General features: G+C 35.0%; 1 protein-coding gene across 2 annotated transcripts in view; it reads right to left on the reverse strand.

Moving 5' to 3' along the window:
• The window catches only part of VAV3 (vav guanine nucleotide exchange factor 3), a 351109-nt gene that overhangs the window by 18029 nt on the left and 316445 nt on the right, over positions 1 to 16635 (reverse strand). For both annotated transcript variants that reach the window (XM_060202170.1, XM_007528282.3), the window contains 4 exons: positions 15799 to 15833; positions 14023 to 14139; positions 13367 to 13454; positions 6074 to 6203 (listed from right to left, as the gene is read on the reverse strand). In XM_060202170.1, coding sequence (XP_060058153.1) covers positions 6074 to 6203; positions 13367 to 13454; positions 14023 to 14139; positions 15799 to 15833 — 370 coding nt within the window. The remainder of the gene's footprint in view (positions 1 to 6073; positions 6204 to 13366; positions 13455 to 14022; positions 14140 to 15798; positions 15834 to 16635) is intronic.

Here is a 16635-nt window from a genome sequence, read left to right on the forward strand (position 1 = left end):
TCCCAGACATTCACAGTCGCTTCTAACTCATCTCGTTTTGGCCCATGTCTACCTCCATTTCTCTCCTCAGTGACAATTAATCTTTTAAAAGAATAATACGTTCATGCTATTTTTCTGCTTATACATTTTCATTGTATGTGATAGACTGTATTCATTATGTTCCAAACACACTGACCTTCTTCCAATTCCTTAAAGTACCATATTATTTTTATAGTTCTTCATGGTAGGATGTCCCTCCCCTCCACACTTCTCTACATCCTGCAACATTCTTTTAAGTTCTGACTAGATATCAGTTCTTCCAAACTATCCTGTTTCCTTGAAGCTATGGGTTAAAATGGGTTTTATTTTCATATCCTCCCAACTGTACCTCTCTTTCCCAAGACTCATCAAAATGTCTGATTATTTATGAATGTCCTAGGATTAGCCCTTATTAAATTTTTTATGACACAGAATTCAATCAGAATCATGTGATTCTAATTAATTTTGTATACTGTCATAAACTCTTGGTCTCTTTTAAGCTGAATCAATTTCTGTTTTTGTTTTCATGCCACTGATACTTAAAAAAAAGTAATGACTAAGTATGGGGGACAGGCAGTGGTGCACCCAGTTAAGGACTCACATTACATTGTACAGGTACCCAGGTTCAAGCCCTGTGGTCCCCAACTGCAGAGGGAAAGCTTCATAAGTGGTGAAGCAGGTACCTCTCTGTCTCTCTTCTTCTCTATCCCCTCCCCTCTCAATTTCTCTCTGTCTCTATCCAATAGTAAACATATTTTTTTTAGAATAAGAAGAAAAAAGAAAACAGGCTTAAAAAAAAAAACAGGTATCTCTCTTTTTCTATATCCCCTCCCCTCTCAATTTCTTTCTGTCTCTATCCAATATAAATAAATATATTTTTTAAAAAAGAAGAATAAAAAGAAAATGGGCTTTAAAAAAAATAACAATGGCCAAGTTTGGTGAAAGAGTGCACAGGGTAGGGACCCTGCCTTAGTGCAGCCTAGGTGGTCCTGCCCCTGTCACCAAAGGGCATTTACTGTGGCAATGTCAGAAACACCAGTGTTTCTTATTTACCTCTCTCCCCACCTTCCTTCTCTATCTGAATGAAAAAATTACCTTAAGTAGTAAAATTGCATATGTGAGGTCCTGTTTCCACTAAAGAGAGAGAGAGAGAGAGAGAGAGAGAGAGAGAGAGAGAGAGAGAAGAGACGAGAAGAGAAAGGAAAAGAAAAGAAAAGAAAAGAAAAAACAAAAAAGGCACTGGTTAATTACTGTTGCACGTCCTTCAATTTGTGTTTGTCAGATATTTCTTTCATAATTAGATTGAAATTGTAAATTTTGTGCATAGGTCTACCAATAATATCCCATATTCTTTTCAGAACACCACATTTGAAGTACATAGTATCTATTTGTAACATAACTGGTGATGTCAACACTGAGTACTTCATGACAGTGCTTCTATATATTTTTCTTTTTTCTAATACATTTTCTTGTTAAAAGTACTTTGGGATTATGTAAATGAAATAACCTATACACTTAAACAAACATAGCTAACTCTGGTCCAACTAGTTCTCCATAAACAAGAACTTAAGAAAATATTTAAGGTCTGCTTATGGATCACGAAATAGCTAATCCTATGACTGTTTCTGTGGTCTATTAATATTGTGCCTTATCTCCTCTCATGCATATAAAGAAAGGAACCTAGGATGCTATTTTAAAAAGAGAATAATAAAATATCTAATCTCATTCCTCATTCATTAGATGAGAAAGCAAAAACTCAGACCGGCTAAATGACTTGCCTAAGGTCAGATACTACTCAGTAGCAGACCTGAAAATAATTAAGTGCTTACTGTAGAGCAAGAAATGTATGAGGGAAGGCAACTCACAGTCCTTCAAATATACAAGCCCTACAGGTACACCTGATGCAATAGTCTAAGGTGAGCTTGCTGTGACCATTTTTGGAAAATAATGGAATTCTTACAGAGATCCATAGAACAATGCAGGATATCTGTCATAGAACTACTGCAGTTTCAAGGGAAGTATAACAGCTCACTATCATGCCTAAATTCTCTTTCTGTACCCTCTCCCCCTCCTCCCTGGCTCCCTTTTTGGGGGTGGGGGTCTCTTCTTATTCCAAAAAGCAAAAATAATCTCTATAGCCCTGAAAAATAGCCTCAACTATATTGGGCTCCTAACATAGCAATAAATCTATGCTCCTCACCCAATGCTACAGATACCTGTTTAATACTAATCAATGTATTTTATACGCTACTTCGCATTTGCATGAAGTTCCACCATGAAGCTGAATATAATAAAGTACTTTCCCAAGTATGTTCAACCCAAACTAATAATATAAACCAGCCTCTGCAATGCTCTTGAGCTTTGAAATTCAAAGATGGCTTTATAATTTAAGAAAAAAAATATCAGGTTTCAGCCAACAGACTATGACTGAATGTATACTATCTACTAGCCATATGCTAAAATATTTGTATTACATACATCACTTGAAATCCCCAGAACCATCTTCATGTTCTGTATGTAATCACTGTATTTATAAGTGTACTTATAACTGTATTTTAGTGTTTATAATATAACAATCTGTGTATGAAATGTCTATTCTATACAAATTCAGCACCTATTATATAAAATATTAAATGATATCATATATTTGATCTAATGTTACAATTCTATGATAATTAATGAATAATATTGTTATGTAGACAATTTTTTATTGACAAATATATATGAACTTCGCCTCTCATCTCTTACTGATCACATTATCAGTGAGCTCTTCTCTGATCACTTGACATGCTGGGAATACTGTGAGAACCAGGTTGAGCATGGTGAGGTTTTTCCCATTGAAAAATGGGGAACTGAGGAAATGAATCTCCTGGTCAGACTCTGTCTTTCGGAGGTTAAGCTTGGGAGAAGAACAGACCTCAGATTTCTGCCTCCCTGTTAGCTTCCTCCCTGTCTCCAGAGACCCTGCATTTTTCTGCCTCCAGGGGCTCAGCATTCCATTAAAACATTAGGCCCTGGCTCCCCTGCTTCACCCTGCATTCCTTGATACCATGGCCTGCTTTCTTATTATATATATATATATCAATGTCCTGCTTTGTCTAACAAATGACTTAGGTTATCCTCCCTATTTCCCCACCCATTCTGCTCATTTTATATATTCTTTCTACCCTCAAGACCCTCCCTGCCTGCAGGTATTATTAATCCTACCAATTAAACCCCTCGCAACAGTTGCTAAGGAAGTTTATACTTTTCCCAGCTGCCTTTTACCTTTCTCCGCCCCTTTCCTAACCATGTATGGTATTGTTAAGCCACTTTTGTTTCTGACTTGCCACTTCCGTTTTCTGGCCTTTAACAGCTTGGGCACTGGGATGATAAAAATATCAAAATCCTAGACTTGCATGAATTTCCTTATTAAAATATAAACTTCAGGGTCAGCAAGATAGCTCATCTGTGAAGGTATCTGCTATGCCTTGTACACAATCCAGGTTTAAGCCTGGGCACTACATTATGGAGTATTTCACTTTTTCTCTCTGTCTCCATCATCTTGGATCTGTACAAACCCAAACTCAAACAAAGGTTGCTTTTTAAAAGGAATGCTTTGCTTTCTCTCTTTAAGTGCATGTTACAACATGATTTGACATAGTTTCTTTAAAAAAATGTACAAAAATATTTTGAATTCATGGCTAAATTTAAAAAATTGTTTCTAGTTGACATTGTGTTCACAATTGTTTTACTGGCTCTTATTTTTTTTAATCAACAAAAACACTTCCTAGTTGCTAACCAAGTCTGAGCACTAAGTACTTAATAAACACTAGAGATGAACTTAAAACTAGTCAACTTCATTCTTTATTGAACACCTGAGCACCCCTGTGTGTGAGTGATGCATACAGAAAGTGCCTGAGAGTAATGTTGTAGTGCAATATGAAGGCCAAAGACATGCTAATATGGATGTCTGCTGTGCCTGATTATCAACCTCCTTCTTTATGGCTCTCCTGAAGGGAGTCAGAAAATCAAAAACCAGGATTTTTTTCAGTCTATCTATCTACTTGGCAACTTTTTTTTTTATTTCTCACTGCTGGGGAAGCAAAGAAAAAGATAGTTTAAAATTGCAGTTTTCATATAAGGAAAAAAGCCATGACTTTGTTAGACTTATAAGAAATTTGTAGAAATACTATTTTTCAAGCCTAAGTGTCTGTTGTTTTTCATTCACTTATTATTTTTCCATTTTTGTGATCACTTTAGTAGACATGTATCGAACACATATGTTCCATAAGTTGAAATGCATTATGGAGAATTCTTGCCTTCATCCTTCCAAAAGGTATTTCAGGAGATGGATGTATATAGGGGACCTTCTGGAGGTGCTGCACCTAGACCCTCACAAAGATCTGAGTTTGAGACCCTGAGACTACAGGGGGGATGCTTCACAAGTGGTGAAGCAGGCCTGCAGGTATCTTTCTCTCTCTCCTCTATATTCCCCTCTTCTCTCAATTTCTCTCTGTTCTAATGAATAAAACAAAAAAAATGGCCACCAAAAGCAGGGGATTTGTGGTCCTGGCACCAAGCTTAACTGATAACTCTATAGGCAGAAGGGGGGGGGGGAAGGGGGAAGGGAGAAGGGAGAAGGGAAGGGAAAGAGATATGTATATAAAATAACAGTGGAAACAAAGTTTTTAAGGCATTTTATGAGATATTTGAGTAGTGTATTATAAGATAAAAAGGACCTAAATTAGTTGGAGAACATTACCTTAAAAAATACATACATATATATATATATATATATATATATATATATATATATATTTTTTTTTTTTTAAATTCTAACATAAAGGGGCTGGGCACCTGGTAGAAGACACAAAATACCATGCACAAAAACCTGGGTTCAAGCATCAGGTCCCCACCTGCAGTAGGGAAACTTCATGTATGGTAGAATAGTGCTATAGATATCTCTCTTCCTTTCTACCTGTCTATCCCTTCCTTTCATTTCAATTCCTCTGTCTCTACAAAAAAAAAGGAAAAAAAATTCTAACATAAAATGTGCTCTACTGTAGGCATTTTTTCTGTTGAAATTTGATCATTTATCTTGTAAAGAGAACAGCTAATAATTTATTCAAATTTTAAAAATCTGTCTGTTGATGTGACAAATTACTTGTATAATTACTTACATTAAAGTGGATGAGATTTTACTGATATTGTTTAAGCCCGAGCTTTACCTGTTTCCCTTTCAGTTTCTGCTTTTAAGGGGTGAGAGATGCAAATTAACTTTTCAAATTATCTTTAGGTATCCCAGTTTTGCTTAACATAAAGATTTAAGAGTAATAAATATGTGTTTATTTGTCTTGCAGAAACAGTTTTATTACAAAAATGGTATCAAGATAGGAGAAGAAAATGCCCTGATATTTTTCCATGCTACATATACCTCCCAGAAGACCATATGACATTAAATAAGAAAACTTTTTTTACATTAGATTACACTTAAACTTTGCCATACTTCCGCTTGTGTTATTATTTTCTTTCTGGTTAGTTATGACACAGTATTCATTCAGCGGTAAAGTAGCTAATGTTTACTTTTAGAAATATTGCACTCAGAGGATAAAGGCTTAAGTCATTTCAAAATTTCAAAAATAGTAATTGAAATAGTCAGTAGTAAACTTGGGATACTAGGCTCAACAGGACAATTGTGCATCATCTTTGCTTAAATACTGTTACTGAAACAGCATTATGAACATACGTATGTGTAAAGAGTCTGAGTAATAAGAAAGTCGGTAAAAAAAAACACATAAAACTTACACATTAACATACCCTTTATATTCTGATGGGTTTCTGAACACAAACATGATTTTTTGACTTGGCACAAAAAAAACCATATATCTAGATGTGCTGATATACCTGTTGGTTCATCTGATTCTACTTAGCTCCTGATATAGATATATTCCCTGCTAAATACATTAGCATATTAACTGGTTGCATTTCAAAAATTGGAATGAAGGTGTTTAAAGTTACTGAGCCTCTGATCCTTAACTGACAGTAAATCGTATTTTTATATTATTATACTCACAGCTGTTGCCTGCTCTGTTGCCCCTTTGTCCAGCTGAAAGTTCTGGTTCTTTGTAGGGAAACTGTAGAGTTGTATCCAAGGTTCTGAACCCTTCTTTAAGAGAATGATGCTTGTAGTATTCCACAAGTTCCTTTAGGAAGAAATGAACATATATATATACTTTTGTTCTCAAACACATGAAACCATTGGCATACCATACATTATACACAAAATAGAAAGGATTAATTTAGTGTTAAATTTTCTATAAGTATATACAAACATAAGTCAATGCATCCTTTCCCAGCTGGCAGGATATGTATGTTACTTACTAGCAACTGCCCTTGTTTTTCAGATCATTTATAGTGTGAATTATCCCTACTGTTATTCATAGATAGAAAATATCCTGCGGGGACTGGGCAAGTAGCTCAGTGGATAAGTGCACATGGCACAAAGCTCAAGGACCAGCTTAAGGATCCTGGTTGGAGCCCCAGCTTCCCACCTGTAGGGGGGTCGCTTTCAAGTGGTGAAGCAGATCTGCAGGTGTCTATCTTTCTCTCCTCCTCTTTTTCTTCCCCTCCCCTCTTGATTTCTCTCTGTCTTAACAATAACAACAACTATAACAGCAATAACAACTACAAGGGCAACAACATGGGAAAAATGGCCTCCAGGAGCAGTGGATTCATGTGCAGGTACCAAGTCCCAGCGATAACCCTGGAGGAAAAAAAAAAAAAAGAAAAAGAAAAGAAAACATCCTGCTAGTCTTTAGCCAGAAGTGGCAAATGGAAAAATAAATACTAAATTTTAATTTCAATGGAGTAATTATTGCTTTTATTCATGAATTATTTGTGTCCCTAAGCAAAAATATAAGGTATAGCTGTTTGCTGATATATATAGCTTCTAGTTTCCTGTTTTTCTTTTCAAAATGACAGAAAAGCAAGCTTGATCCTAAATGTACCTTTATTTGTAAACCAAGGTTGATAAGCCACAAGTGTTACTCGACATTCCCTGAATTACAATAAATTCTTAGTGCTAATCTCACAGCTCTTAATAGTATCTGGTATTTACACACTTCAATAGTAAACAGTTTTTCCAACTTTCTCTTATACCTGGTTTGCCTTAAATACACCAAAAACTTATATAATAAATATCCACTTTCCTTCATATGAAATTTGCAAGAAATTTCTGTTGAGAGGTTGGTTTTTATTGCTACAAGCCTAACTTTCTCTATTTAAAACAGAAACAAGTGGTATTCCATAATGGGAAAAAGTACATCATCATTATATGACTTCCTTAGGTTTCATATATTACAAATAAAAGCAGACTCACCTTTAACCTGTTTCTATCACAACACTTTTGTTTAATAGTGTAAAAGGAACCAATTCATTCTGAAAATCACACCACTCTCAGCTTAGTACCTCCACTCAGTGGTTATAGTCAAAGTTCCCAAAACAAAATCAATCGGGTCAAAAATCAGGAGAAAAAAAGAGAATCATCAATGATTTATTGTTTATGACCAAATCCAGATGAATTGTGGAAAGCCAGTGGTTACAAAGAAAGGGAAGATAATGATCCTGCCATGTAGTTTTCTCCATGGAAGGAAGTGAGAGATTATGGTAGTTCAAAGGCAAGAAAACTTTCTTTAGAATCCAGGGAGAAGGATGAGAGAAAGGTTAATGATAGAAATAGCCTGATAGATAAAATTTTAAAAGCCAAGCAGGAAGAAAGATTATTATAAATATAGCATTCAGGCTGGGAGCAAACATGTAAGTGATAAGACCTTATTTATAAACTATAAGCAGCATGGGTTTACTGGAGCATTGTAGTAAGTAAAAACTTCAATTTCTATCCTTGTAAAGTGGGGATAATAAATATTTCACAGACTATAGTTAAGACTATATTTAGTGCCTGGTACATGTGAATAATCATAACAGTTTTCATTCCAAGTTACTAGTCACAGAGTGTCTTGTAACCATCACACAAGAAATAAGAGATAAAGCTTATTCTCATTGGTGCTCGAGCAAGGTTGTACAGTTGGTATCTGTATCCAAAGTTTGTGCTGCTACAGCCATCATACTATTGGAAAATAGTATCTAGCAAATGCCAGTACATTAAAAAATAATAAGAAAAAGACACCAGGAAAGATCATCTGCTAAAGTGCCCATGATGTCCCATGAACTTTGTTTCCTGAGTCCTAAAATGCACTAGGTTACACAAGCTTTAGAAGCTAAGATTTTACATACATCAATAAATGCAACTTAGAATTATTTTATTCTATCTTTTCTTAATTCCTTAGAGCCAAGTAAAGAGAGCTCATGAGGGATAAAATAAATTTGAATAACTTTAAAAAAGAGAAAGGTACAAATAACAGGTAGAAATTTTATATTTAAGTGTGTCTTTAATGATGAGATACGGAATTCACATTATGGCAATTATGGGCTATAAGCATAAGGTCCGGAACTAAATTACACTGGGACAGCTGTTATAATTTTTTTTAAATAAGATAGCAAAAATGTTTGTGGTCTCTAGAAGGCCTATATTTGTATATACTATATTACTATGCAAATAACAAGTAAGATTTGTTCTCTTAATTCAAACTAAGCAAAAATATATTTTCTAGAAAAAATATGAAGGTAGATATGACAATACTTATTGTCAATAATTTAGGCATTTAATGTAATTTTGCTATAGGTAATATGAACTTTTAAAAAATATTTATTCCCTTTTGTTGCCCTTGTTGTTTTATTGTTGTAGTTATTATCGATGTTGTTGTTGTTGTTGGATAGGACAGAGAGAAAGGGAGAGAGGAGGGGAAGACAGAGAGGAGGAGAGAAAGATAGACACCTGCAGATCTACTTCACCTCCTGTAGAGCAACTCCCCTGCAGGTGGGGAGCCGGAAGCTTAAACCAGGATCCTTATGCTGGTCCTTGCATTTTGTGCCACATGCGCTTAACCCGCTGCACTACCGCCCGACTCCCTAGGTAATATGAACTTTATGCATTACAGAATGAACCAGTATACATAAAGTTTTAGTGAAATTAGTCACAAACCATACATTTAGCATACTGAAAAAGACTTGATCACTGAAAATTTCCCACTTGAATATTTTATTACATTTTTTTCCCAAGACCTACAGTAATGAAGCTTAGTAATGTACAAAACATTCTTATCAATTCACTAAGTGTGAAAGTTATTTTAGTTCCATTTTAGTCTTATGAGAGTAAATCTTCCTACATGTATCCAACTGGTAGTATTAAGTAGTGCCACTGTGACTCTTTTCCAATTTCTGCTTTTATGTTTTCTATATTTTAGTCTAATCCACTCCTACTTTAGCAGTCATTGACCTTCAGGTACTATAAGTAAATAAGAGGGTTCTAAACAAAAGAAATCGCTAAGCTTTCCTTATCTCACACTGACACAGCAGTGTCAACAATTCAAGTTTCTGAAAAATAATGAGTGAGAGCCAGTCATTCCAATTACCAAGGAAACAAGCTATGGAGATGATTTATAAACAGTATTTGGACATGGATTGCCTGGCATACATGAAAATCAGAACAACGTTAATGCCTTGTAATCTGGAAACAGAAATTCATTTAGAATTTGAATTTAAGGACTAAGAAAAACAAAGATTTTGATTAACCAAGCTACTTACACGTAAGGGGAAATGTTAGGTCATAACCAACGTAGGCCAGTTGCCCCTTTGAGAACTGACAAATTTGAACCAAATTCTAGAGTTTGCTTATGTCTTATACTGTTAGACTGTTTCTGAATTAAAAATTTAATTCCTTATCCTAATGATTTTCATAGGTAGATACTTTACCACCAATAATGAAAAGACATTTAACTATTTTTGAAGGAAGAATTCAAAACCAAAGACCACTACTCATTTATAGTAAGAATGAAGTTACTGGACATCAAAATAATAAAAGGTAACTCCTTAAAATTATATGATGCAGATTTAGAAAGATCCACTACCAGAGTAAAGTCAATGGCTCCTTGTAATTTGGTTAATGAATTTGAAAGTCTTTTTTTTTTTTTAACACTGGTTGAGTCCTTTTTCAGTTCTGGAAAAACATTAATTCCATCTGGTAAAGACTCTAAGTTAATTTGCTTAACAAATGAAGAGAAACAAAGAGGAGGGGTGGCTCCAAACTAGTTCAACTGATTCTTCTGTAACTTTTACAATTATTTGCTAAATCTGACAAAAATATTTTTCCCGAGGCAGATTTTTCAGCACTTGTCTTTCTTTCTCTTTACTATTATATCCTTTTGCTACTAGAAAGTCCATTATAATTTACTTATTGTTATTAATAATTTGGTAGTGTTGAGACACTATGCATACATGCTTTCACTGTCCCAGGCTACTTCTTTATTCAGACAGAAAAACAGAGAGTGGGAAAGACACATAGCAGCAGAGCTTTCCTGAACATCAAGTGGATGGCCTGGTATGTTATCTCTCTGGCCCTATTAGTTCTTAATCACATACCTTTAGCCCACTCTGTTATGACATCTTTTACAAAAACTCTTTAGATTTGGAAGTAAAATATATGCATATATCTTTATCTGTAGTATTTCTTCTATCTTCCATACTATAAAGAGTAGTTTATTTTAATTTTGTGAAAAGTAGAATTTTCCACTTCTCACTGGTAAAATTATTTGAATTTTTTATTTCTATTGTTTTGAAGATATTTAAAGTTTTCTAGGCTCATAGAAATTCCAGGATCTAGTAAACTAATGCAGGTTACTTGGGTATTACTAGCTTTTCACATCTAACCTTTTCCTGCCAATGAATTTACTTAAGCTGAACCCACATAGTACAGTGCTCAAATGAATCACCCTGTCCAGTGACTATTCCTTCTGTCTCGTTGCCTGTTGTCTCTAATGGGAGTTCTCTTTGTTACTTTCAAAGTTAAAAGTCAGCAAGGTTAGAAGGCATCTTTGGCCCTAAAGTATTTTTTAAGCCACAGATTAACTGTCATGCCATAAAGAAGTCTCATTATCAACCATGGAGGTTCTGCAGGTGAAAGCTCAACCTGGTGCCCTGCAGGGAGGTGGAGACCCCCTGAGCATGTTTTTATCATGTCTCAGCCAGGGCTGCCATTCATTACTTGTGTTTCCACATTCCACTTCCCTCCTATGTTTTCATTTTAGGAAGAACCTCAAGCTCTGTCTCCTTAGTGCACACAACCAGCTCATTGCAACAGAATATAAGTCACTTCCAGCAGGGAGAATGTCTAGATCTTAGTTACTAATTTGACAGGGTTCACATTTTCCAGGACATGATCTTGCCCTTAGTTGTTGAATTGGGAATGTGATATTTATATCCAGAGAAATTTTCTTACATTTCTTTCATCTCAAGATGTTCCAGTTTTTATTTATTTATTTATTTTTAAACACTGATACCTACCTTGGATCTGTTCTAAGTTTTAATATAAGACTTTTAAGCTAGACTATTCTGTAAGGTGCTCTTATATTCAGTTTTAACTTTAATGTTATTATCAGCAAAGTGCTCTGAGACGTTTTCCGGAAGGATGCAGTATGTATCATTTGATTGATGGGTCAATCAATGAGTGATCTTACCCAATGTTATTCAAAGTACTTAGCAGAGAACTACAAATGCATCTTATGTGCTATGTCCAAATTTTTCATTATCTCAAGAAATGTAAACTTGAAAAAAAGATTCAAGACCACTTTTAAGAAAACATGATTTTCTTTACATTCAGCAATATATATGTATACGCATACACACACATATGTATGGTGTGGTAAATATGTACTACTGAAATGTATAATATTCCTATATACTAATTATGAGGTTGAAAATGTTTTAATTATGGGAATTAATGAGATCATCTTTATTCATCTGAAACAACATGGTAACAATATAAGATTATCATTTAAGTATAAACTTGTTAAAATGACAACTGTGTATTAAAAATAATACCCTGTCAATGTTCATCTAAAGTAATGAAAGATCATAGCACAGATAATTTAAAAGCAGGAAATAGGGAGTCGGGTGATAGTGCAGCAGGTTAAGCACAGGTGGCATAAGGATCCCACTTCAAGCCCCTGACTCCCCACCTGCAGGGGAGTCGCTTCACAGCCAGTGAAGCAAATCTGCAGGTGTCTTTCTCTCCCCCTTTCTGTCTTCCCTCCTCTCTCCATTTCTCTCTGTCCTATCCAACAACAATGACATTAATAACTGCAACAATAAAACAACAAGGACAAGAAAAGGGAATAAATAAATAAATATTAATTTTTTAAAGCAGGAAATATTGATATAAAGGCTTTTCCATTTGATGTAATATTATTTTTTGTATAAAATAAATATACATATGACAGATCTTAGCATCTTTTTAAGTTACAGTTGAATACTTAATAGTTCCCTTTGCTTGAATGAGGCATAGAGAAACAGAAAGGAGTAAAATGAGATGCACGGGTGTACTGCACCAAAGTAAAAGACTCTGGATTGGGGGGGGGGGGGGGTCCTGTCCTGGAACATGATGGCAGAGGAGGACCCAGTGGGGGGTGTATTGTTATGTAGAAATGTTATGTCTGTACAAACTATCCTACTTTACTGTTGACTCTAAACCATTAATCCCCATTAATTTTAAGAAATTAAAAAAGAAGGGAGTCGGGCTGTAGTGCAGCGGGTTAAGCGCAGGTGGCGTAAATCACAAGAACCGGCATAAGGATCCCGGTTCGAACCCCGGCTCCCCAGCTGCAGGGGAGTCGCTCGCTTCACAGGCGGTGAAACAGGTCTGCAGGTGTCTATCTTTCTCTCCTCCTCTCTGTCTCCCCCTCCTCTCTCCATTTCTCTCTGTCCTGTCCAACAACGACAACAATAATAATAACTACAACAATAAAAAAACAATGGCAACAAAAGGGAATAAATAAATAAAATAAATATTTAAAAAAATTTTAAAATAAAATAAAATAAATTAAAAAAAAGAAATTAAAAAAGAAGAGAGAGATGCAAAGGAAAAATTTGTTGTCTTTTAGACACAACTCAAAACACTTAAAGGAAAGTTGATTGTATTTTAGTTTGTTGGTCCATCATAAATACTATGAGCTATGAGTTATCTAAAAATTTCAAGATTAATTTACAATGAAACATTTGAGGAGAGTAATATAAAGCCCAATTGGATTTCTTAAAATTGGGATTTTTCTCAGGACTTTGCTATGAAATTATAGCACGATTCTCCTTATACAACTTTTCAGTTGGAAAATTTTCTAAGGAACTATAGGATTAAACTGACTTTTCTAATAAAAGAAAACTAAGGACCACGGATTGAAAAGAGGGAATTAATGCTTACCATTAAACTTTTAAATTTTCTATTTTCTGCAATGTGAAAAAACCCATCTCTTGTTAAAATCTTGATGTGCTTTGCTTCATTATTGTACCTGTGGGCAATGAATAACTTATGAATATAAATGTGTTTTTAATCAGTAGAAATCAATAATCACCAGAAGGCATGCCCCAGTAGCATTACAGGAATTAATTCTGAAAACAAAATATATACCTATGCCAATACATTGGTGACAACTAATTAACAAAATATTTTTACTAGATTGGTTGAAGATACAACCAGTACTAGAAGTGAGAAAAGGAAGTTGGATTTGACTAATCACGATACTCATTTTTTTTAGTAAATTCTAATTGAGAATATTGAAAAATAAAAATAAAATAAAACCTAACATATATGCTTAAACTTTACTAGAAGCAAACACATATCAAGTCACTAAAATACAATGTTATGAAAGAAATCTAATCTGCCAATTAGCAGCCTATAACACTTAATGCTATTTTTCTAACAGATATTTTCAAGTCTTAATGAACTGTCTGGATGGATGCATTATTTCTGCTGCAATTAGACCCTTGATTTTCAAGTTCAGTGTTATACATGTCAGATGGTTTATACAATTATGAAAACAGGAAATCTATTTTTGTAAAAGTACTTGTCCTACTTACTTAATGCTAATTGCATATTCTCCTGACTCTTTGGTCCTGTGTCTCACAAGGTAAGTACTATTTACCCTATTAATAAGTTCAGTCTCTGCCTGCAATCTTTCCATTGCTCCAGCATACCTGTAAGAAACAATGACACAGAATTTTTGGGTAATACACCTAGAAATAGACAGAGGCTAAACATATGTATCAGCCAGAACTTGCACAGAATTCCTAGCACACTTGAGTTATTACTGCTATACTAATTACATTATTTAAAAAACAATGCAGGAGGCCAGGCAGTGGCAGACAGGGTACAGTGCACAGGTTACCCTGCTCAAGGACCCAGGTTCAAGCTCCTGCTCTCAACCTACAGGGGGCGACTTCATTGGTGAAGCATTGGTGAGACCATCTGGAAGTTTGTTTGTTCTTTTTTTTCATGGCACTGATAAACTCTGGCTTCTGGTGAGACTGGGTTTTGAACCTGAACCTCTGTTGCCTCAGGCATGAAGGCCTTTCTGCATAGCCACTACACTATGTAACCAGTCTTATGGCCTTAACCTTTGCATCCTTACTTGCAAAAATGATAATAACCACCATTACAGAGATGAGAAGGAAAATGAAATAAAATAAAATGTATAACTATTCTAGATCAGATACAGATTTTTTTTTAGCTAAAGTTATCACTGATCTCATTCAATTATGTCTAAAAATACAGCAACCACTAACCATCCTACCTCCTTATTTTCAACAATTATTAAGTAGAATGATAGTATCTAAGAGGTAAGTAAACTTTTTGGTGGGGGCATCAGACTTGTGACTGGGGCTTGGTGCCTGCACTATGCCACTGTTCTCTGTGGTGGCCTCCCCCTCCCCTTTATGATAGAGGATGAGACATGCAGAGATCAGGAAAAAAAAGGAAAGAGTGAGACAGAAGGAAGGGGAGACACTTGCAGCACTATTGTACTGCTCATGAATCTCTCCTCTAGTTGGAGACTGGGGTCTTGAACCTGGGTTTCATGCACAATAATATGTTCACTCTACTGGGAATGTCACTGCCTGCCCCTGGTAAGTAAACTTCATATTAATTCAAAACTTTGGATGTGAATATATCTATAAGCTATACTTCTAAGAAATGCTATCATTGTGGGGTAATTTGTTATTTCAAATAAAGGAATCATAATTATTTTTCTGTTTATATAAAATCTACTTTTATTTTTTTATTATCGTTATCTATTTATTGGACAGAGAGAGACAGAAATCAAGAGGGAGGGAAGGGGGTAGTAGAGAAGGGAGAGAGACAGAGAGACACCTGCCACACTGTTTCACCACTCACAAAGCTTCTCCCTTGAAGGTGGGGCTTGAGGGCTCAACCTGGTTCATTTGGCATTGCAACATGTGCTCAACCAGGTGTACTACAACCCAGCCCCTAAAATATACCTTTTGAAAATGCAAGATATATGTGTGTGTGTCCAATTTTTGCCAATGTTGTTACAAACCTTTATGATAATAAATACAAAAATGGAGTCATTTTCTCTTTTGCTTCTTTCTCTCTCTCTCTCTCTCTCTCTCTCTCTCTCTCTCTCTCTCACACACACACACACACACACACACCACTCTAATAAAGATATAAAAAGATCAGCAACATATAAATCCATTATGGTGTTCTGTTGCATCTGAAAGCATCTTTAGCTAGGACAAATGGAAATGAAACGTGGTTTTACTACCTCTACAGTTAAACATCCTTGAGCTAAGGGTATGGTATTTCAACTTAGCTACATAAACATTTTTAATACTTACCAGGGTTGGCAAGAATAATCTACTGGTTTGGGCACCTAGGATATAAAAAAAACAAAAATAGATTAAGTTTACTTAAGGGAAGCTCTTAGAAATCAATCATTAATTCAGTTCAGCTGACTCAGCTTTATACAACCCTAAGTAGCAGAGTCCTGGAACTATCCATTGGCAATTTTATACAGAGTGAATCATAAGACTGTCAGATAAGTAGAAAATAATTCATTTCATTTTAATTCATTCTTTCATTCATTTTACTGCCAATATAACTCCAAGGGGAAAGATAACAGGGAAATATGAATAGGAAACTCTTGGTATTTATTATCAAGGCAGTTTAATCCTATCATAGAAATTATAATAAAAATGCTATGAAAACCAAATAGTACTCTGCTTTCCCAAGACATTGGGAAAACAAGCAAAATCAGCAACATGTATTAGGTATAGACTCTTATTTTGTAAAACAAATTCTAGATTGACTTCAAAATATACCTATACAAAACTTTTATTTGTAAAAATAAATATTTTCTATTATCTTTCTGTTTTCTTTTTCTATTATCCTATAACATTATGCAGAAAAATGTCTTTTATGCAAAGGAAATTGCTAATACCAACTAGAAAATGAGAAAAATCCAAAAGGTATACTAATATTATTGAAAACAAAAATGGTGAACTAGCAGTTGGGTCTTCATTTCTTTGGGTGTGTCTGTGTGTGTGAATGGGGGAGAGAGAGAGAGATAGAGAGAGAGATAGGAGGAGAAGAGCAAAGAGAAACCAGAGCACTGCTCAACCCTGTCTAATGGCAATTCTAGGAATAGAACTCAGTCTTTAGGACTTTAGCATCAA

The sequence above is a fragment of the Erinaceus europaeus genome, chromosome 11, assembly GCF_950295315.1.
Source record: "Erinaceus europaeus chromosome 11, mEriEur2.1, whole genome shotgun sequence".
Lineage (NCBI taxonomy): Eukaryota > Metazoa > Chordata > Mammalia > Eulipotyphla > Erinaceidae > Erinaceus > Erinaceus europaeus.